This window comes from Toxorhynchites rutilus, chromosome 1 (genome assembly GCF_029784135.1).
Source record: "Toxorhynchites rutilus septentrionalis strain SRP chromosome 1, ASM2978413v1, whole genome shotgun sequence".
Lineage (NCBI taxonomy): Eukaryota > Metazoa > Arthropoda > Insecta > Diptera > Culicidae > Toxorhynchites > Toxorhynchites rutilus.
The window spans coordinates 112017045-112039668 of NC_073744.1; the positions used below are offsets into that span (position 1 = coordinate 112017045).

The window sequence follows — 22624 nt, forward strand, 5'->3', positions numbered from 1 at the left end:
CAAGTATGGAAAACCACGAGAAACCTTTCAATCGAACAATCAAAACGCTAACCATTGCGCAAGGTTTGAGCATCATCGAGCAGGTCGAAAAATATGGACGGAAGGGGTCTGAAGCTGCAAATAATTTCAGTATTGCACAAAGTGCGGTATCAACACTACTCAAACTAAAGTAAAAATGGAATCGGAATGGAAAATTGTATCTAGACCAAAAGCATATAAGGTTGGTCAGAATCGAGAAGCTGGAGCGGTCAATGAATTTTTGTCTTGTCAAGCTAGACAAAATAATTTACCCCTCTTCTATTCTTCGGGATATGGCTTGAGAGTTTGTCCAGAAACTGGGAAATTCTAACTTTAAAGCACAACCAACATGGACGGGAGTGATATTCCGCTGGCATAATTAATGTGTCGTGAGCGATGTCGACGGTACAATACCGTTCGATTGCTCAATGTCTTTTAATAATTAGTGCAAAAAGGACCAAAACGTGATTTGCTGTGATCTGATGCCAGATACCGATATACTGGAAAGTGTTGAAAAACCTGAGAAAAACGCTGAAGATAGTAGTTCTATTGAGATGTTAATTCGAACGTTTAATCAAACCTGAAGAATATGTCCGGAATATTGAAATCAACTGAAAATGTTCCTGTGAAACTATTCGAACATTTCTTTGTGATTGAACAGTTCCTGCGTGATCGTTACAATTCAGTTTGAGTAACATACTTAATCAATATTTTCTTTGTTAACCTAGTGCCTCATGCAAGTCGGACTAGATTATATACAAACTCGATTATATATGATTCGATTATGTAAAATTTAGGACTCGATTGTATACAGTTTGAAAAAAAAAGTTTTTTTTATAATTCAAATATGAATAATTTCAAGAAAAAAAATTAACCTTTCAGCATTAAGGTGAAATTTAAGTGGCTTTTATAAGTACAGTGGGTTAAAAATTTGGGATTTTTGAAGATTTTGATTGAATCTTCATCAGGAATTGTTTATATCGATATTGCAGCGAAATTAAGAGAGATAGAAGTTGGGCGTCAAAGAACAAATTGTAGAGAGGTTAGAGAGCTTTAATTTAATTAATAGAAACAATCAAGTTTAGTATGAATCTGTTGATTCATACATACATTAATAATTACAAATAAAAAAAAAACTATTAAATCTTCCACTTCAAAACCATAATTGGGACACTTACCCTAATATATGACAATTTGAGACATAAAAAAAATTAGGAAAAAATGTTCTGTATCTCGATACCTCCCTAACTCGATGGTCCCTTTGGATATCGAGTTAGGCAGAGTTGACTGTATTTAAAATATATATTTAACAAAAGCTGTCCCCTTTGTATAGTCCTACGTCACTCCGGTTATGTCCCCGACATTACCCACCCGTCTTTTTGAACCCCCTCACTTCATCAGCTTGTAACTATTCTAGTTATATATACATATATTTTTTTCTCCGTCCAATTTTCGTTTTATTGTTAAAAGATATATGAGATATATGATATAATGAATCGTAAAAATATTCTTTGTTTTATTTTTACGGGGCTCGAAAAAGCGTCCGAAATTCATGTCTCTACACTAGAATAAGAAAAAACTCGGATTTTCAACAGCATCGAATTCGTAATGTTAGAGTTGAGCATGAAGATTTTTTTTTCTCTATTATAGTGACTTTCAACACATTTTGGCTGGTTCGTCAGTTTTACTTTTATTTTTGGAAGAATGTCGGGAGTGAGAATTAAACTCGTGACTTTGAGCGTGAGAGGTATGGATGTTTCCACTACACCAGATCGCATCCACTGCATGGAAAATTTTGTTCACCATTGAAAACGCGTTATCGAATGGATGTGACGAAAATGTTCTAAAATAAGCTTCCTTTTAGTTTTTTTTAAAAAAAAAATCGATTCACTTTTGTAGAAGTTATTAAAATTTGTCGCATGAGCATTTAATCTGAAAGACCCTGTAGTATTGAGTAGTATTAAGTAATGACGACTAAGAATAAATTGTCAACTGAGAAATAAATAGATATAGACCTGCCGAGCATTTATCCAAAGGAGCCTAAAGTACCAAATATTGTGCTACGAGAGCCAACGAATTGGCGGAAATGAGCATTACGAGATAGAAATGGTTGAAACAGTCCCGGGTTTCGTCGGTGGATGAGGGCTAAATAGTCTGAACTTTCTTGTTCAATTAGTGGTTACGGCACTGGTTCATTGAGCCATGTGCACGATTAAATCAAGTGGACTAATCGGATACGACTAAGGAATGGCTAGAGTGCAAGTTAGAGGCCCATACGAATTGAAGCCGTTCCTTGGTATCAAGATGATGAAGAATCAGCATGGCATGAAATCGCTTAGTTAGAAGTATTTCATAGAAAAAAAAATTTTTTTTACAATTTTTTTACTTAAAACCGGTAGGCCAGGCCTGGTAAACTGATAGAGAATAATATGGATATCGCTATCAGACTGTATTTGAAATGAGGATTTTCACAGGCTTCTCAGTTCAAAAGCACCTTTTAGGGGAACATATTCCAGTCTGCACAACGACAAGCGAGTACAAAAGTACTCAACACCAAAAAATACCCCCGACTTGCATGAATTAGTAAAGCAGATTTCCGCAGGCACATTAATTTTGAAGTCCGTGTTAGTGAAACACAGCTCGGTGGGAACAAAAAGACGGGTGGGTAATGTCGAGGACATAACCGGAGTGACGTAGGACTATACAAAGGGGACAGCTTTTGCTAAATATATATTTTAAATATATTGTTTCATTTTCTTCTCCTACGTGAATACCTAACTATCTACCTGAAAAATGGATTAGCTTACTTTATGAACATGTTGGGGGTTCTGAAAAGAACCTTTGGTGTTGTGTTTTTGCGTTTTTTTTCTGAAGGCCTTGTACTTATTAAATGTTCAACGTCGGGCATCTTTCGGCGTATACACATACCGTACAATCAAAATGATGGCTGTGATAGGGAATGCATAGGTGGTCATCAGCTCGTTCACTATCATATATTTCACTATTGAGCATATTATCGTACCTTAAACTGTGGTTTCGGAAACGAATGAATTGTAAGATTTTCCGCAAACAAAATAAATAAAAATGAAACAGAACTGAGGTTTTGGAGACGATCTCTACGATCTGTCGAGAAATGAACGAGCTATAAGCGTTCTGAAAAACCAACAGTAAATACAGGGACGGATGAAATGTATTGTGAAAAACTTTTAATAACTCTCCTTTGAAAGGTTTAATGGCCCTGAAAAGCGCCGTGCTGGCTTTGCCACCAAAGCAGTCTGTATAAACAAACTTTTTCTACCTTGCTGCCGTTTTGCGATTGCGTTTGCCACTCGCTGAAATTAGTTGTTGCCTTGATGAGCGCCGAACCGAAGCTACTCTGTTCTGAATGCGTGTTTTCTGATTGTCGTGAGCAGCTTTCCAAGCCAACTCGAGCACTCCGGCGGCCGCAATTCTATAACCGATATTAGGTATACTGGTGCTCCGGCACCAATCCGTTGATGCGATGTGATGTGAAACGATGCCATACAACGGTTTGAAAGAGAATGATATATTTTTCAGCGAGTCCGCGCGTTTTGTACTTTGGCGGTGCACGCTCACAGGATAGAGACAAATCGGCAGACTCAGCCAAAGGGGCGAGTCCAACGAGACGAACGAATGAGCGTTAAAATGCAGCGATGGCAAAAAAATACATCACGGCGCTTTTGGATCTCGGACTGGAACGTCACCCTCTGGCGCCTTGGAAGGAGTTTGCAGATTTTACCTGTTTTTTCACACCTAAAAAACTAACTTTTGCCTCTAGCAGCCTTTCTGAAGGCTAAGTTAGTCCTCAATATAGTTTTAGTTTACAGATTTGCTGCAGCAGACGACATCCGTTTACTTCGACCGCAGTGAGCGGTGCTTACCGGCGTGCCGGAAAAGCGCGCGCTTTTCGGCGTCACGAACGCCACGCCCCCTTTTTTCTTTTGGGCAGTGTTGGCAGTTTATTTGTAGCGATTAGTGATTTTAAATATAAAATATAATTTAAAAAGAAGACGTGCGCTTACGGACAGTGAAGTGACTGGTGAAAACAATTTCAAAAGCTTATACGCGATATTGGTGGTTTTACAAGTGCTCTGGTTAAAAAAGTGTGAATTTCTGGGCACATATCCCTAAGTGTAAAGCCCCCATAAATATTATATAGTGTTTTAACCCGAAGAAAACCCCAGTCATCGGCTATACCTAGGGTGTAGCCAGACAACAGCATGGCTTCAAGTAGCTCCGGGCCTCCGGGAGGCCGAGCTACAAACATGTACGAGGGTAAACCTACCCAACGTACCGCTCCAAGTGGGCCGACCCACTAAACGGAAATCTTCAAATCCTGCTACTTCGTGCAACAGGAGAGAACATAATCCCGACTAATCCGTTCGTAGTAAGCAAGACGATCGCTAATGCTGTAGGAAAAAAATATTACACAGCGCGACCGCAACGAGACGACAAGAAGAGGACTCAATATATCCTTACGGCCAAGGATGAGGATATCATCGGTAAGCTCCTTTTAATTAATCAATTTGATGAAACCCCTATCAAAGTAATTTACCACCCTACTCTAAATCAACGTAAATGCGTTGTTACTTGCCGTGATGTCATGGACATTAAGGAATCCGAACTGGTTACAGAGCTTTCCGATCAAGGTGTGATCGATGTCAAGCGCATAACCAGGAAGGAGAATAATATTGTTGTGCCAACTGCCACTCTCGTTTTAACTATTCGTGGAACTGTTGTTCCAGACTTTATTAATTTCGGATTTATTCGGGCTGGGACTAGAAATTTCTATCCCAACCCAATGAAATGCTTTAAATGCTACAAATTTGGGCATACAAGCAAACGATGCAAACGCGATAACCCGCTTTGCAGAAATTGCGGTCAAGAACATCCAGAACAAAAGGATGGAACTAAAACCTGCAACGCTTCAGCATTTTGCGTGAATTGCCAAGGGGACTCTTCGAACAGGAAATGCCCTGTATGGCAATGCGAAAATAATATTACCAAAATCCGAGTCGACTATGGTATCTCCTATAAAGAGGCAAAGGACAAATACAATGGACAAATTAATGGACCAACATATGCAAGTGTCTTGCAAGACAAACTCTCCAACTTGCAAAAATCAGTAACCAGCTGCAACTGTAAATGCAACTGCGCTGCAACTGCCTCGGCCGTTTCGGCCTCTTCCAGCCGCGAAAGCACCCCTTCAATTGATACTACACTCGACACTACCATGACAGATTCGACAACTGATAGTTCAACAGCTGAATCTGAGAGCGAATCAGTCATCTCCATGGATACTTCCGATGTTCCAAACAAAAATAAAAATAAAAGAAAGATTGCGAAAGGCTCATCTTCAGATTCAGATAAAAAATCCGAAGATGAAACCCTAACTAATAAAGACAAGAAAAGAACAAGAAATGAACAAAAACAGACACCAACAACAAATAACAATACAACCCCAACAGAAAACAACAACAACAACAACAACACTCATCAAACAAAAAACAACAATAACAACAACAGCAACGCACATTCAACAAAAAACAACACAAACACAAGAAACACTCCAAAGACTTCTACACCAAACAAAAACAACACCAATACCTCAAAGAAAGCTTCTCTTTCCAAGGGTAAAGGACCATCGAACTAATTCTCTTTGAATAGTTCAAACATACACACAATCAAGACTTAGGAATTAGAGTTAAAAACACTAACACATTCACTCCAATACAGAAATTCGGGATACAATGGAACATCAGAAGTATCCGACAAAATATTTTAGAACTAAAAATTCTTATTTCGAGCTCTAATCCCACAGTCATAGCCCTTCAAGAAACTATGACACCAAACAATTTCAACAAACACTTCATCCCAAAGTACATCACATACTTCAAAGAGGGTCCCAACCCCTCAAAGCACGGAGTTGCAATCGCAATCAAGGATGGCACTCCACATGATCTTCTTGCAATTACCACCGACCTTCAGGCAGTGGTAGTACGCATTAAACACCCCTTTCCAATCACTGTCGTCAGCATCTACATCACTAATAATTCTAATCCGGCCACTCTACGAGGCCAACTGGACCATCTGTTCTCCCAACTTCCCGCCCCAATCATACTTATGGGTGATTTCAACGCCCACTCATACGCCTGGGGAGGCGCATACCTCGATCAAAAAGGATCTATAATCGAAGATTTTATCTCCGACCATTCCCTACTCCTTCTAAACAACGGCCAACACACCAGAATTCATCATACTGGTACTACTTCGGCCATTGATCTTACTATGGTATCACACAAATTCTCTTCAAAACTTTCATGGAACATTCACGATGATACCTGCGGCAGCGATCATTTTCCAATTCTCATCTCCTTCGGCCAATCTTCTCCAGAGTTTCCAACAAGGCCAAGATGGAAATTTGAATATGCTGACTGGGCTGGCTATCAATTTGATATTGAAAACCGCCTTTCCGCTAAACAAGACTGGACAGCCGAGGAATTCTCCAAAGTTGTCCTTGAGGTTGCAATGTTGCACATCCCTAGAACCAGTGGCATCCCTGGCAGGAAATATGTCCCATGGTGGTCGCCTGAGGTGAAGGCAGCGATCAAAGGTCGACGTAAGGCCTTACGCAAACTCAGAAAGGCCCATCCGGATAACCCCCATAAGCCAACTCTACTTTCAGAGTTCCAAAGGGCTCGCAACGAAGCTCGAACTGCCATTAATTCAGCCAAACACAATAGTTGGGCTAAATTCGTCAGCGAAATTAACCCTAACACGTCGACAAAGGAGTTATGGAGTAAGATTGGTAGGCTTCATGGCAAGAAAAGAAGCAAAGAGTATAATCTTCTTATTAACGGTCAATACACCAATGACCGGAAAATCATCGCCGAGGCGTTCGGAGATTTCTTTGCATCTGCCTCCTCCAATCAAAATTACGACCAAACCTTTCAAACCCACAAAACGGAATGCGAAAAAATTCCCATCGATTTTCATACCGATGTGGAATTTGACTTCAACAAAAACCTCTCCCTCAAAGAGCTCGATTGGGTACTGAACAAAGTCAAACAAGGATCCACCGGACCCGATGACATCAGCTACCCGATGCTAAAGAAACTACCTCATCTCGGGAAAAAAGCACTTCTGAAGCTCCTCAACAAAGTCTGGGACAGTGGAACCCTCCCCAGTTGCTGGAAAGAGGGTTTAATGATCTGTATCCCGAAACCAGACATGAACAATCATCTTCTCGACAATTTCCGCCCCATCACTCTTCTAAGTTGTGTTGGGAAAGTCATGGAAAAAATAATAAATCGACGCTTAACGACCTTTCTCGAGTCAAATAAGCTGATTGATTCCAGACAATTCGCATTCCGCCCGGGAAAAGGTACAGAGGATTGCCTCGTAGCAATCGAAAAAATCCTAGACGACGCAACTGAAAAATTACAGAACATAGATATCGTTTCACTTGACCTATCCAAGGCCTTCGATCGGGCATGGAGATACCCAGTGCTGAAAAGCCTTTTCAACTGGGGGATTCGTGGGAGGTTAGGCCTCTTCATAAAAAGATTCCTTGAAAACCGGTCTTTCAAAACCATCATCAACAACCATAGGTCTTCTTTAAAAATCCCTGAAAACGGTTTCCCCCAAGGCTCAGCACTTTCACCTACCCTTTTCAACATTGCTATGCAATCCATCTTCGAACTAATTCCCGATCACATAAAGATCATAGTCTATGCAGATGACATCACTCTTATCTCTACGAGCTGCTTCGGCTTAAATCAGAGAAAGAGGCTTCAAAAAACCTTAGACTCCATCCAAAACTGGGCTCTAAAAACAGGTTTTAAAATTTCCCCGGAGAAATCCAAGCACATGTACATTGGAAAACATCTCAGTGGGAGAACCTATCTTCAACTTAACAAAATCCCGATCCCCACAACGAGGACATTGAAAATACTAGGAGTTACTTTTGATAAGAAACTCAACTTCTTACCACATTCCCAAAAGACCAAAATAGCCACCAGAATGAAGCTGAACATCATCAAGGCTATTGCAGGCAACCTAGCCTCTGGTCACAGAAAAACACTGCTGAATATTGTAAACGTTTGGTTGGTCCCAAAAATCCTATACGGAATAGGCACCTTCAGCCGCGGAGGGGACGGTGTGTTAAACACCATTCAACCAGTTTACAATAAAGCAGTCAGGATTGCAATCGGAGCTTTTCCCACTAGCCCCACTCTTGCCGTAATGGCTGAAAGTGGTCAACTTCCCTTCAAACACCTGGCGACAAAAGCCATCACAAATAAAGCCATCCGTCACCTGTCACTTCCCGACAGTGACCACAATGTCCCACTAATACGCAGGGCCAAAACATCATTCAACAACCTCACAAACAAAGACCTCCCCAATATTTGTGAACGGCCATCTGCTACGGGAAGAAATTGGAACGTCAAACCGCCGAACATTAACCTTGATCTTCTTAAGGCTGTCCGAGCGGGAGACCCTTCTCCAAAAATCAAAGCTTGCTTCAATAACCTCATTGCATCCAACTTTCAAATTAATCACCAGGTATATACAGATGGTTCAGTCAATGCCGATGGAGGTGGATGTGGAATTTTTGAGAGTAGATACATAGGTAGCTTTTCTCTTCCACCGCAATGCTCCATCTTCAGTGCGGAAGCTTTCGCTCTTTTAATAGCTACCCAAGAATGCACCCATGATTTCCTTCCTACCACAATATTTTCCGACTCAGCTAGCTGTCTCCATGATCTTCTAAGTGGAAACAGCAAACACCCATGGATAATACAAACAGAAGAGGCTGCTTCAGATAAAAACATCTCCTTCTGCTGGGTTCCTGGTCACTCAGGAATCCGCGGAAACACAGCCGCCGACATATTGGCCGGCAAGGGCAGCAAAATGGAACCCCCAGACATGCCCTGTCCTCCATCTGACATTGTCCGCTGGGTAAAACAGCAAGTCCGTGAAAGTTGGGACATAGACTGGATAAACAGCCGTCCCACTCATCTTCAGCAAATCAAAAATTCCACTCTCCCTTGGGAGGACCGTCTCAATAGTAGGGAAAGGCAAGTCCTTACCCGTCTTCGAATTGGGCACACTAACTTCAGCCACTCACACTTGTTCTACAGAGCCGAAAAACCCCAATGTGCTTGCAACGTAGCACCCGTTTCCGTTAGCCATCTTCTATTAGAATGCCAACATACCAAAGATGCTCGAGCCCGACACAATATAGGTCAGAGTCTCCGAGATATCCTCAGTAGAGACGAGACCCAAGAAACCAATCTTATTGCGTTTCTGAAAGAAACCGACTTCTTTGGTAAAATCTAAATCGAAATACTAAGTACTTTTGAAATTGTTTATTTATTACAGTTCGCCACTTCACGGTCATGTATGCGTGTTCATGTGTGTATATACATGTATGTAACTACATACGTATATATACACGCATCTATTAATACATATTGTCACATATATATTCCATTTATTACATTACTTAACTGATTTCCTAACTTTACAGCCACACTCACCAAGGAGGATAAATTCATTAAATAAACCTCTCCATTTTTCAGCTCTACTATATACCATTAAATTCAAAACCACTATATTTCATTATCTATTCAAACTGTATTTCATTTCATTTCACCCCACCCCACACCCACTCCTCCCCTCTTTCCTTCCCATACCACTCCCACCCCCTTCCACTCCACTAATCCCACCCAAATCCTTTCCACTCCTTTCCTTCCTATCCTCCTGAGAAGGGCCTTTTTGTTTTTTTGTTTTGGAACGCGCCTTTCGCTGGGTCACTTGTGCTTCGTTACTGCTTTGGTCCTCGGATCAGTAAATATTTACTTTTCTTTACAGCATATATTAAATATCTTATGAAGCATAGGATCCCTTCCTACCTTCTTCTTTAACCGAGAGTCGAGCGGACAGATCTGATGAGTGATTTTGTTGGTTTCCCTTTCGCCAGTCCCCTCTGGGCTGGTTTTATTGTGGCTCTTCACTGGGCTAGAGGCGAATGAACTGCAAAAGTTTAAAGCCTCTTAAAAACAAAGAAAGAAAGAAGAAAGAAAAATACATTCATTACGATTTGTTCGCTCGTTGGAAACACGAAGGTATCGAAGACTAGTGGAATAATGGAAAAGCCGCCAAAAATTTCGGCACGGCGCAGAAGAATATCTCGGAAACCGACAAGAGGGAGGAGAAGGAATCATATGCTATCTACATCATAAGGTGCTGAATCAGGATCATTCCGACACCGGTTTCTCATCGAAGGCGATGAGCGTCATGAGGTTCGTCAATGCATCTTTGAGCGTATCGTAGCGGAAGCCCTGGGTCTGACCCACTACAATAAGCGGTTCATCATTACGGCGTGGGAAATTCAGATCGCAATCAGTCTGTTGCTGCCCGGTGAACTTGCGGTTTCCGAAAGTACCAAAGCGGTGAAGAAGTATACCAGCTCCAAATAAAGAGCGTTTTCCGACTGTTGATTCGGAAGCAAACACTAAAAAGGGTCCTTTTCAGGACCACAAAATCATCTTTAATCTAAAGAGTTTATTGTTTTGTTATCACTCGATATACCCATCTTGTTCGGTAAACCTTCCAGTTTAGCGATTGCGTTTGCCACTCGCCACAGGATTCACAGTTGGAAAATTTCTTCCCATCCAGCTTGAGACATGTTGTACTGTAAATTACATTTAATGCGATATGCCGAAGCACCACTCAGTGTCGCATTGGAGGCGATTTTAACCTGTAATTGAACATTAGCGATGACAGTGGTACAGCTTTCACAGTTGGAAAATTTCTTCCCATCCAGTTTGGGACATGTTGGGTCATAACTTGGACCCCGAACTCCAAAAATGTCCAACTAAATATGTCGCATTACAGGTCCGTCCAATTAGCTAAATGTCGAACTAAATGTAAATTAATGTACTTTCAATCTGGAAGCAATTTAAGAATTGGTGAAAATTGAATAATCGAGAAAGTCTCCAACCATCAATAAGCTCAGCACAACTGCCAAATTCTCAAACTCATCATATTCTGGCAAACAAATTATGAAAAAATCAATTTGTGTTTTATTATTATTTTGGATAATATTTTAGAATGCATTGAACTGTATTTCGTAAACTCTTTTTTGAAAGGTTTAATGGCCCTGATAAGCGCCGTGTTTTATGGAATGGTTCCAATTTTGAAAACTTAGTACTCGTGGTTTTGAAAAAAAACCATTTCGAACGCCGCATTGTTCTGGATTTGCCACCAAAGCAGTTTGTATAAATAACAATTTTTTTTTCTTTCGCTACCTGCTGTCGTTTTGTGATTGCGTTTGCCACTCGCCACTCGCTGCAACTGCCTGTTGTTGTCTTGATGTCCACCGAACCGAATGTGGTCTGTTCCGAATGCGGGTTTTCTTATCGTCGCGAGCAGCTTTGCCAGTCATCTCGATCACTTCGGCGGCCGATACTATATAACGGCGGCTAGGTGGACTGGTGCACTGGTACTAACGCGCTCGGACAGGCTACCCTTGCGAAGCAATTGGCGGATATACCTACGGGAAACTGGAGACCAACACTGTTCGAGCGGAGTTTTGCCTTTCCCTTCACTTTTTCTCCTTTGCCATGTCCAGACATGGCTGCTTGTGTTGGTTTGTTGATGTGATGTGATGCGAAACGATGTGGTGTACGGTTTGGATGAGAATGATCGTTACGGCAGCGGAGCGGGGATTTTTAAGCTGAATGGCTGGCTCGAGAATTACGCATGTGTGAGACTGCGACCAATGTTTCGTTCATATTTTTTCTTTTTTCTTTCCAATCGTGCTTCGTTATATTTCGCTGCTGCTCTGGTTTGAGGAGCACAAAATGGACCAATCAAAAATGGGCACATAGTGCATTTGGACAATGCTTAATATTTCACAATTATTAAATTATTAATCTCAAGAAAAATGAAATGTTATTCGTTATGATAGATGCGTAGATATTTTTCCTATCAATTGATGCAAAAACCTTTGCGATCTATTGAGAAATGCTCGAGTTATAAGCGTTCCAAATCTTGCATTTTTTCCTACTTGTTCAGTGCCTAGATTTTCATTTCACACCCTATATCTTCCGGTTAGACGTAGTCCTACGTCAAAATACCCCCTACTTGCATGTATATTTGCGAAGCGGATTTCCACAGATACATCGATTTTGAAGTGTGTTGGGGAAACCGTAATTCGGGCCAATCAAAACTTGGCAGTTACGGCGTTTAAATAACGTTTGACATTTTACAGTTATTCATCAGTATGTTCATCTAATGAAAAATAACTTTTTATTATTTGAGATAGACGCGTAGAAATACTTCCTATCAATTGATGCAAACATCTTTCCGATCTATTAAGAAATGTTAAAGTTATAAGCATTCGAAATACGGGTGGGATTGGCACACAAATCGGCAGAACAAATGTATGGAAAAAAGAAATTCCTCAAGTTTTCATTAGTTTAAACCGTTTAGACATTAGCGAATTGTAATGTATAGCATATCAAATAAATATTAGAGAATTTCCGATTCGATCGGTATGCAAATCATAACTTTCAATAGTATGCAAATAACAAATTTCAATTTCATAACTTAGCGGTGAACTATTAGTTATAACTGCCAATTCAAGACCGAACATAGCAGTTGAGCTAAGCTTGAGCAGTGACTGAAGAAAGGATCTCTTGTTGTACTGGTACAGACTGGGATTGGGTTGGGGATTTTGTTGGCGCGTTCCTCAGCGCCAAGGCAGTGGACTGTATAAGTGGAAGACTGGTCAACTGCGTGGAAATAAAACTCTTCTTCCGCCTTGAAAAAGGCAGGCAATGGTTTCCACAGCAGTCTACTAGCCAGATATCGATGGTGCGAAGGATTGCTCGGAAGGCAAGAGTGCAGAATGGAAGTCACAAAACACTGGTACTTTTCTCCTAGGTTTTATTTAACGATGTTGTGTGTATAACGCGTAAAAACTGAATACAATAATTCCTCGACCGCCACCTCATTTTATGTGAAAGTGAACGTGTGGCGCTAGCGATGTAATTCGGTGCGCAGTGCTGTCGGTGATGAATAAATCTGCCCCGCGCATGCGCTCAATGTGTGCATCGATGACGTCATTCCGGAGCGGTCGAATCGGACGCGAACAGATTTAACTGATCGGAAGTCGACCAGTGGTTTCTTTTCCGAGGTTGACGGAACAAGCGTAAGTGGGGCAAGTCGAAGGCAAGGTTGTGTAACCACAACAACGATAGAAACGGAGTATTTTGCGTTTTCCGAATCGGTAAAGGCGACTTTTGGCTACGGAAATTATTGGAAGGAGCTGCCGACAGTCATCGAAGAAGATAACCGAAGCTGTATCTAACTTGTATCGCTGGAGAGACAACATAAGATGAGTAAACATTTCGATATGAAGTATTACCACGCCCAGGACCGTTATGCTGGTGGAGTTTTTCAGCTACGCCTATGTCTAATACATAGTGAGGAACGCGACCGCGTCCACCCACCAAAATAACCCCCCCCCCCCCCTCACACGCATTACGTAATTTGTGCACGACGCCTTCATAGTCAGGAGCTACACAAATTCCAACATTAATTCCTCTTTGTTTATCCCGCTCCAATGTGTTGGAATCGAAATTGAGCCTTTTGGGACAATCGTTTTGATATTGAGTGATTTCTTTTTTGTATCATAGAGTAGGATCCTGACAGATCTGACAGAGCCTGGTGATTTATTTCCATTTATTCTTTTTCCTGTTATTATCAATTATCCAGTGGTATGAGTTTGTCGGTTCATGTTGCTGGAGGAACCCCTCGATACTCATACACATGAACGTTGCATCAGAGTTCTTCAAAACATTTCTTAAAATGAGATGGACATGGACACTTTTAGCATAACCTGCTCAGTGTGTCAAATAAGTTCCGAGAATCGTAATGAAAATTATATTTTAAACAAGTTATGGTTTTGTTTGCTTCCCGCTTCAATACATATTTCACATCGAATCAAAATAGCGATTCAAATGTGTGATCTAGCCTATTCTGAGAAACGGTTCTTCGGTTGAAGCCATTGGATTAAAATAAGCTTGATGTCATCGAAAATCTCTTTTCACTTTTGCTTTAATTTTTGGGAAAAGAGGAATGTCGCAGGGTGCCAAGGAAATACGGCTGATGATTTGGGATAGGGGAACTATGGGTAAGACGCACCCTGATGATAAAACGCGCCACAATAATAACTATGGAAAACGGAGTACTAGCTAGGATTTTCCTGTGATAGTAGGTTTATTTTTTATTGTTAATATAATTAAATGTACTGTAGCGCAGAAACTCTCATCTAATTTCGTGAAATTGTAATATATAAAAAACTGCTTCATTTCATGCAACTTTTGCCGCTTCTGCCGTAAAGTTTTTCGAGCATTTCAGCATTAGCTTTAATAGGCAAACTTCATTACCTCCTCAAAAATAAACAGGGCTTTTCATTAAGTATGAATAAACGAATGTTTAAAGTTCAATTTTCATGATAAAATAATTTTTTCTCAAACAAACTAAAATCGGACAAATCGCCCCTCTACGGTGAAGGAAAACGAGCTTACTGTCTTTCTTACTCACTGTCAGTGTGACCAAATCATTTTAGAAAAAAACTCTCAGACTTTTTTCTACAAAGATGGTATCTAAAAAATCAATATTATTTTTTTCACCCATATTCTTGCTGTATGTCTAAAAAATTTAAATAAACTACGTTGTTACAATGCTAAAACACTTAAATTATAAAGATTAATGAAAATCTTTAATCCAAAAAACAAACTGATAAATATGAAATCCGAAAATCTGCCAGCACTGGCGTGGCGCTATATGTAAACAAAAGCATCGAAGTGAAATTCATCTGTGCAGTCAGTTCGACAACAAATATGGTTCGAAAATATATCCGGAAAACCACTCGGCGATCTTGGACGGCAGAGGATTTATCTAAAGCGCTAAGCGCAGTGAAACGAGGGTTTTCTAGATGATATGCTTCGAATGCGTATCAGATTCCTCGAAGAACACTGTCACGATACATCGAAGCTAGCGGATCAAAGTTACCGCTTCCGCATCTTGGAAGTTTTTCTCCTGTTTTTGATAGCGCTCAGGAACAAGAACTTGTTGAACATATTGTGGAAGTGAGCAGATTCGGATGTGGACTGACCCGTTATGACATCAGAAATATTGCCTACCAGCAGGCCGAGCGAAAGCGTATTAAGCATCCTTTTTGTCATAAAACTGAGCTGGCTAGACGCGATTGGCTTTATCATTTTTTGAAACGACATCCGGAATTGTCAGTTCGGAAACCAGAGCCAACATCCATAGCTCGTCTGAAATGTTTCAACAGAGTCAGTGTAAATGATTTTTTCGATCTTCTTCGGAATGTCCATGAGAACAATGAATTTCCTCCTAGCAGAATTTGGAACGCTGATGAAACGGGATTTAGTACGGTTAGGCAACTGCAAGTGAAATTGAGTTTTTTGATGTGACTAAATTTAATGCTTTCAGGTTCCTACCAGGGGTATAAAAAGGTGTACGGCAGGTTCCTTGAAAATCATCCGGTGAGAAAGGTGTTACCACTACTGCTATAATGGCTATGTCAGCGAGTGGACAGTTTCTTCCTCCGACGCTTATATTTCCCCGTCAGCGTTTGAATGAGGCACTGAAGATGGGAGCTCCTCCGGAAACAATTTTTGCATGCAATGAAAGCGGATGGAGTACATCAAAAACGTGTTCTAAATGGTTTGATCATTTTCTATCCTTCGTGCGACCAACACGTGATGCGCCTGTACTTTTGATTCTTGACGGACACTCAAGCCATACGAAAAATTTGCATATGATTGAAAAGGCGAGACAAAATTACGTCCGTATCGTAACTATCCCTCCACATACGTCACATAAACTGCAACCATCAGACTTTGCCTTTATGGGTCTACTCAAGGCAAACTACACTAAGGCCGTCAACAGATTTTTGAAGCTGAATCCAGGGAAGATAGTTACCATATACAATGTGGCGGCTTTGATAAATGAGGCGTTCACCGCGAGTAGTTCCATTTCCACCGCGCAGAGTGGATTCCGATCCACCGGGATATATCCAATGAACCGTCGTGTATTTTCGGACAATGACTACGCAGCAGCTGATCACTTGAACAACAATGATGCTGAAAACTTTCATAACGAACCGAATTCCCTTGTACATCAGGATTCAACAACTGGTTTTGAAATCAAAACTATTGAGTTAACTGACCAATATATCTCAATAAGAGAATTCTATGATACATCTGTCGGATCCTGGTCTATCAACTCCAGGGCGAAAAAAGATGAAACTAATATAGTTGATTGAACGATCACTGATAAAGAGTCATTTTTGGAGCTCACCGATATTCCAATGTACGACCCGGAAGTGTTTCTGTTGGATCCAACCATTTACTACAGTGTGACCGAAAATGGAACAGTTTTGACCCATAGGATAACCTCAGCAAGTCATACTGCAGCTGGCGAAACACCAATACATGATCCGTTGTGTATGTGTATTGAAAAAAGCTGTGATAGTCTTTCAACAGTTCAACAGCCAAACAAGCGAAATAAGAAATCAAACCGACAGATGAAAAAGGAGCATTGTGAGGAATTAACATCATCACCTTACCGCAAAAAACTGTTAATAGAGAGCGCATCTAAGGAAATAAAACAAATTAAGGACGAGGGCAGTCAGCGGAAGAACCGGGCCCGAAAATCAGTGACTCAAAATAAAATGGAAGATATTTTATGCTATTAGGCTAGGCGCAAATTGAGAAGCGTATAGCGCTCGTAAGCGAATACGAGACTATCAACACGACTCATACGTGCCACAAACGTAGCGTGGTGGAGCGCATATTGAGTCGCAGTTTGGTGTAAATGTCGTGCCACTCGCATACAATGTCTGATTCACACAGAGTTGTACGATATATTTATTTACTAACACAACCTTCCGACCGGTACAACCATACAGTGTCAGACTCACGGCGATATATGATTGTTCACCAACACAACCAACACAACCAGCATGAGCAGCACGAGAAACTGTGGCTCAGCCACAGCGTCGAGCGAGTCGTGTCTCACGAGCGCTCCTCCATCTCGCGTCATCTGACCAATTTGCGCTGTTCCATCTGTTTTCATTAGCCACAAAGACAGGCGCTATATCGCGCCAAGTTAGTCGCGCCATACGCGTCTCAATTTGCGCCTAGCCTTACTGTGGAACACTCTTCAGTGCTACAGGAAACTGTGAGGGCTGGATGCTCTGTATTCGTTGCGATAATTGGTATCATGCTGAATGTTCAAATAACCCTGTTGGTATCACATTTGGCGACATTTGTATCTAAACTCCATTATTACATCTGTTGGTGAATTAAAAAATGTGCAAGAATAATCAATAAATAATATTTCACTGTATCTTTATTTAATATTTTTAATCCACAACTTACTCGTTTCCACAGCACCTTTTACAAATTATTTAATCCTAAATGTTTTTTTTTGTGCTTCTCCCTCGAAATTTTTTTCTATGGAAAGTAGGAAACTTTTGTAAAAGTCATGCACAAATCGTGTCACGCATTCAGGGTAAAACATTTTGGAAATTTATGAGTAATACCATAATATTTATTACAAATGACACAGAATTGAGGTTAGTATGAATTGGTACGTTTATTGTGGTGGATTTTGACTCGTTGTTGTGGTTCATTTTGGACACGCGTATGGCAACCTTACCCCGCCTGTTTCAGAATGGTGGATTTTATACGCGTTTATCATTTTCGATGTTCTGTTTTGTTTCTCCTATTTGTAGTAGGTTTAGTACAAATGATTGCGAGATAAACATATATGGCTCCATGGTGGATGCAAAAAAACTACGGAGTGTGCATGTTTCAGTCATTTTTCCTTAAGGTGTGCGTCTTACCCAGCCTTCCCCTACATACGCGATTCAGAGCCAAAAAATAACCAAAAAAACAGTGACATATGATTCGGCCCATTATCGTGTGGAAGAGTTCTCGCATGGGATATTCGGATCAAAATTAGCAGATTCTGACCATAAAAATATATGAAGCATTCATCCAACTCTGAGAAAAAATTTTGCAATAACCTTTCATCAGTTGCCAAGATAAAGTTTGAGTCCCGAAAATTATTTGGCAAATTGTATATTCTAATCTTCAAAATAAACTGTAACGTTTTCATAAAACGGGCTGAACTAAGTTTCACTTACAATGTGATGTATTTTATTATTATTATTCAACTGAAAATTTTACTTTATCTGTTGTTATATCATGAAAATTAAAAAAAAAAAACCATTGCAGTATACGAATAAACTCAACGAATCTATTAGTTGTTAGTCATTTCGCTACATACCATATAATCCAGCAGGTTATCTTCATTACAACGAACGACAGTTGCTGAATGAAGCTCAACAATGTGCTGACCTGATCTTTCACAGCACTCAGTGCTACTCCAAAACAAATTGATGCTGCCACTATTCCAATCATATTAGTTCCATCCACGTAGCGATGGGAAATGTCCCATTTGATTAGATTTTCTTCCGATGGATTACTTTCAGGTGGTGTCAGAACGGTCTGCTGTTGCTGTATGCACGCCTGCACAAGATTCGGTGGGAAGATGTTGCGGACAAGATCCAGTAAGGTGTCCACGGTGGTAACATTGGTTCGTCGAGTTTCGTCTGTGGCTACGCTTCCCTCTCCAAACCCTTTTCCAGGTTTGATCGTCACCGCAAGCACAATTCCTTCCGTCACCGCAAGGAACGTTGTGGTCACATAGTAAAGCAAAGCAACACTACCGATCTTTTTCGACATGCCCTGATCCAATGAGCCAATTGCCGACACCAACGAAGTTGCAATTAACGGTAAAATGATTGATTTTATGAGCCGGAGAAATAAATCTCCAACCATGTTGACGTACATAACATTTCTGGATGTCCATATCTCCCTCGCATGGTCAATATTTCGAAGACCTAAACCGAGTGCGGCTCCAATGATCACACCACCGATCGTGAGCAGAATCAACAGGTTCTGTCTAACGAACCGAATCAGAGAATCCTTGCTGCACTTCACCATTATCTCTGCATTAATATTATAATGGTGCTATATTCAGAATATAAATTTTAAACCATTCACTACTGAATGAGAAATCTCTGTCTCACTACGAAACTTTTTGAACAAATGCTCAATCGACAGTAGACGTCGAGTTTCTGAATAACATGCGGTGCTGTTGATTATCTATTTGTTCGTTTTGAAACAGATTTTATGATGACGGCAATATAGTTGAGCACAGACAACCATATCAATCTTATCGTACATTTGTTCGCGGATACGCGTTTGTCGCAATAAAGATATATAATTTTGAGCCAAATGTGTAGTGTACGACATTTTTCAACCGCAACGCAACGAGGACGCAAAATATTAACTTCGAATGAAGATTGGTATGCTTTAGGTTTCTGAACCACTCACAAATTGCATCGAGCAATAGTGTTTGACAACGGGATATTTTGTGAGAACTGATAAGACACATAAAATTCTTCTTTAAGTAGGCGATTACACACGAACACAAGTTCCATTGAAGATAGGAAGACTGTTTGTAGTCGTGCGTGTATAATTATTTGTGTATTCGATAACTAACTATATAACTAACTATATAAGAATGAGAAGGGCATTCTGAAGGAAATTTGAATATGAGCTAAACTCATTCTTCCAATCCTTTACATCACAAAGTTTCCAATGGGTATGCTACAATCCATATGCACATTGAGTACGCTTCCGAATTGTAGTAAAAATTTGCGAGGTCTTATCGGTAAAGCTGACTATTTCGCATTATTATTATTCCTCTTCGAATGTGAGAGGAGCAACCATGTTGACAAAGTTTGAAGGAAAAACTAGGAAACAAAGAACAATTGTACTCGAGAATAACAATTCAGTATCTAGGAATTCCATCGAATAGTTGATGCTGTCATGGGAAATCGGTCGAATCGAATCGAATCGGTAACGTTATGAGAAAGATTCTGCACTACGTAAGTAATCTAGGGGTGCTGCAAAGCTTAAACACAATTTGTTGTGAAAGTGAAGATAGATTAATTATTGATACCGGTGTTGATCTGTCAAGATATTGATTAAACCAGTATAATCGAGAACTTCTTCCGTGATCGAGTTTTACTGAATACAATTGCATCTTACTAACGTTTAATAAAAAAAAAAGTAGGACAGATAATTGAGTTTGATAAATTTCCCATACAAAGTAATTAGATTAGCTAACTTGCAAAAAAATTTCACGCCCTTGCGAGCGGCCTTCCGGCAGTTCACTGGAACATTTTCACATTTGGCATGATTTTGAGTTCTTTCTTCGTTTTATTTATCAATTCCTTCTCAGTTTTCGCGACAAAATTGTTGGAGTAGAAATTACGCTTCAGGTTTGCCCAGAAATTCTCGATGGGACGCAGTACCAAGATGTTGTAAATGCCGGAACGGTCGCATCCTGCGTCCACAAAGTGCCGCACGATATCCGTTTTCGACTCGGCGGGGTACCGTTCTTTGAACGCGCACACTTCTGAACGGAGTAGCTTTACTGTTTCGCCATCACGGTTAGAGTTCAAGTGATAGAGCTGTCAATTTTTTTCTACTGACTAATGGGTTACTATGATTGGTATTGCATTGGTAGTTTCGTGAGTACGTGTGAAGGTAAACCCATGAAAAATCGGAAATTTTGTACATTTTTTATATAAACGTTAACATAGCCTCATCAGAACCAATTGCTTCTCCTACCTAATATATTTTGTATCTTCTGAACCGTTCTTTCGTCCAGAATTCACTTATTCTCTTTCCGAATAGTTGACTCATAAAGCCACTTCTTGTAGAGATATTGGCAACACGGCTTTCGTCACACCTATATTTGATGATTACATTATTACCTTTTCATACCTTAACATGTAGTTTTTATACCAGTGTATATTTTGACATTTTGTACTTTCTGTAAAATCCATTCCATGCTATATTATTAAAGTTATAAAACGTGTTTGACTTCGTCTGAGTATTTATTTAATCCGTATAACTTTCCGCTTTGTGTCTGTCTGGTTGCCCCAATACTTCTTTCACTGGATCATATTTTCCTCTAGTGCATGTTTCATGTTTTTCCGTAGATGATTGCCCCTTTCAAACGCTGTTGTTCATATTGAATTGTTGCTGCCTTGTGTTGGATGAAACGGATTTCTTCGACCGCGCGATTCATGGAGAAATTTGATCAAAGGTTGAAACTAAAAAAATCTGACACGAAAATCTTACTAGAGTAAAATTATGTTTTTATTTTTTATGTATCGGGCATACCTTGCTGGGTTATTGTGTTCTAACTTACACATCATATCATTTATTTCTTTAAACCATCTGACTCAAACTTATCCTTAATGATTTTCTTAAAACTGAACGACACTACTAAATCAAAAATACAATGATCGAACAAAATAAAACAATATAAAAAATTCGAAGGGTTGTATCCGAGACACGACCGCTTAGGACTTAGGACTACGGAATCTTTTTTTTTTGAAATTTGTTGGTTTATCATGTCGGATATTATTTGCGATACGTCGAAATTTCATAAATAACTCTTCAGTTAGAATTCCCGGTGACCCTGAAAAGGTTCAATTGCTCACGTGGTTTCGTAGAATCATTTCGAAAAGCCTTTGCGAGAACAATACACTAATTGGTCATATGTCGCAATTTGTTTCTTTACATCAATGCACGCATTGCACTGAGTATTTAACGAGAGGCATATCCCGTGCATCGCCATTCAACAAGCATCAAACACGCGTCTAACAGATGCACACAGTTGCAGCGATAAAAATGAAACATCACGAGAATGAGCGTTTATGAAAAATCGTTTCTCGACTCTCGGTCAAAACCGTCAACAAAGCTAGGAGCTTGTTGCATCAGAACAGAGCCGATGCGCACGAGAGTAAATACAAATGGCAACTAAAAGTATCGAAGGTGTGCTATTCACATGTACAGGAAATGAACAAGTTCTAAGTTTCGCGCAACGAAAACAAGCAACACACACAAAGCCAAACACTGATGGCTAGGAGCGACCAATAATCATTTACACTCTTCTCTTTTTTCACCTGCTCTGCCATGGCTTGGGTGAAATATTCGCTAGCGTTCACAGTTCGAAGGGAAACATCAAACACAAAACGAGCAGAATAAGCAACCTTTGTTGTTTTGGGCACAGAGAGATTCTGAGAATTTTCCCAGAGGATATGCAATACTTATACGCTAGCGACAGCTTACTTGCTATGCAAAGGTGGAGTTTACTTCGCAAATATTATCTTTTCGCTATCCCCCTTCGTTGTTTCTATTCTAACGGCTGCATAAGTTGCCCGTTATTGACAGCTCTGTTCGGGAAAGCATACAAATAGACAGAACAAATGTATAGGGAAATAGGAATGCTTCCAATTTTTACAAATTTAAACCATATACAGACTATAGGATTGTAAGGTATAGCATATCAAACAAAAATGCGCAGCAGACCTGTAACAGCACCG

General features: G+C 40.2%; 1 protein-coding gene across 1 annotated transcript in view; it reads right to left on the reverse strand.

Annotated features, from left to right (window-relative positions):
- LOC129763149 (excitatory amino acid transporter 3-like) overlaps positions 1–19277 on the reverse strand; it is a 54626-nt gene extending 35349 nt beyond the window's left edge. Inside the window, exon 1 of the mRNA XM_055761951.1 lies at positions 18442–19277. Coding sequence (XP_055617926.1) covers positions 18442–19160 — 719 coding nt within the window. The 5' untranslated portion in view covers positions 19161–19277. The remainder of the gene's footprint in view (positions 1–18441) is intronic.
- Positions 19278–22624: the final 3347 nt, after the last annotated feature.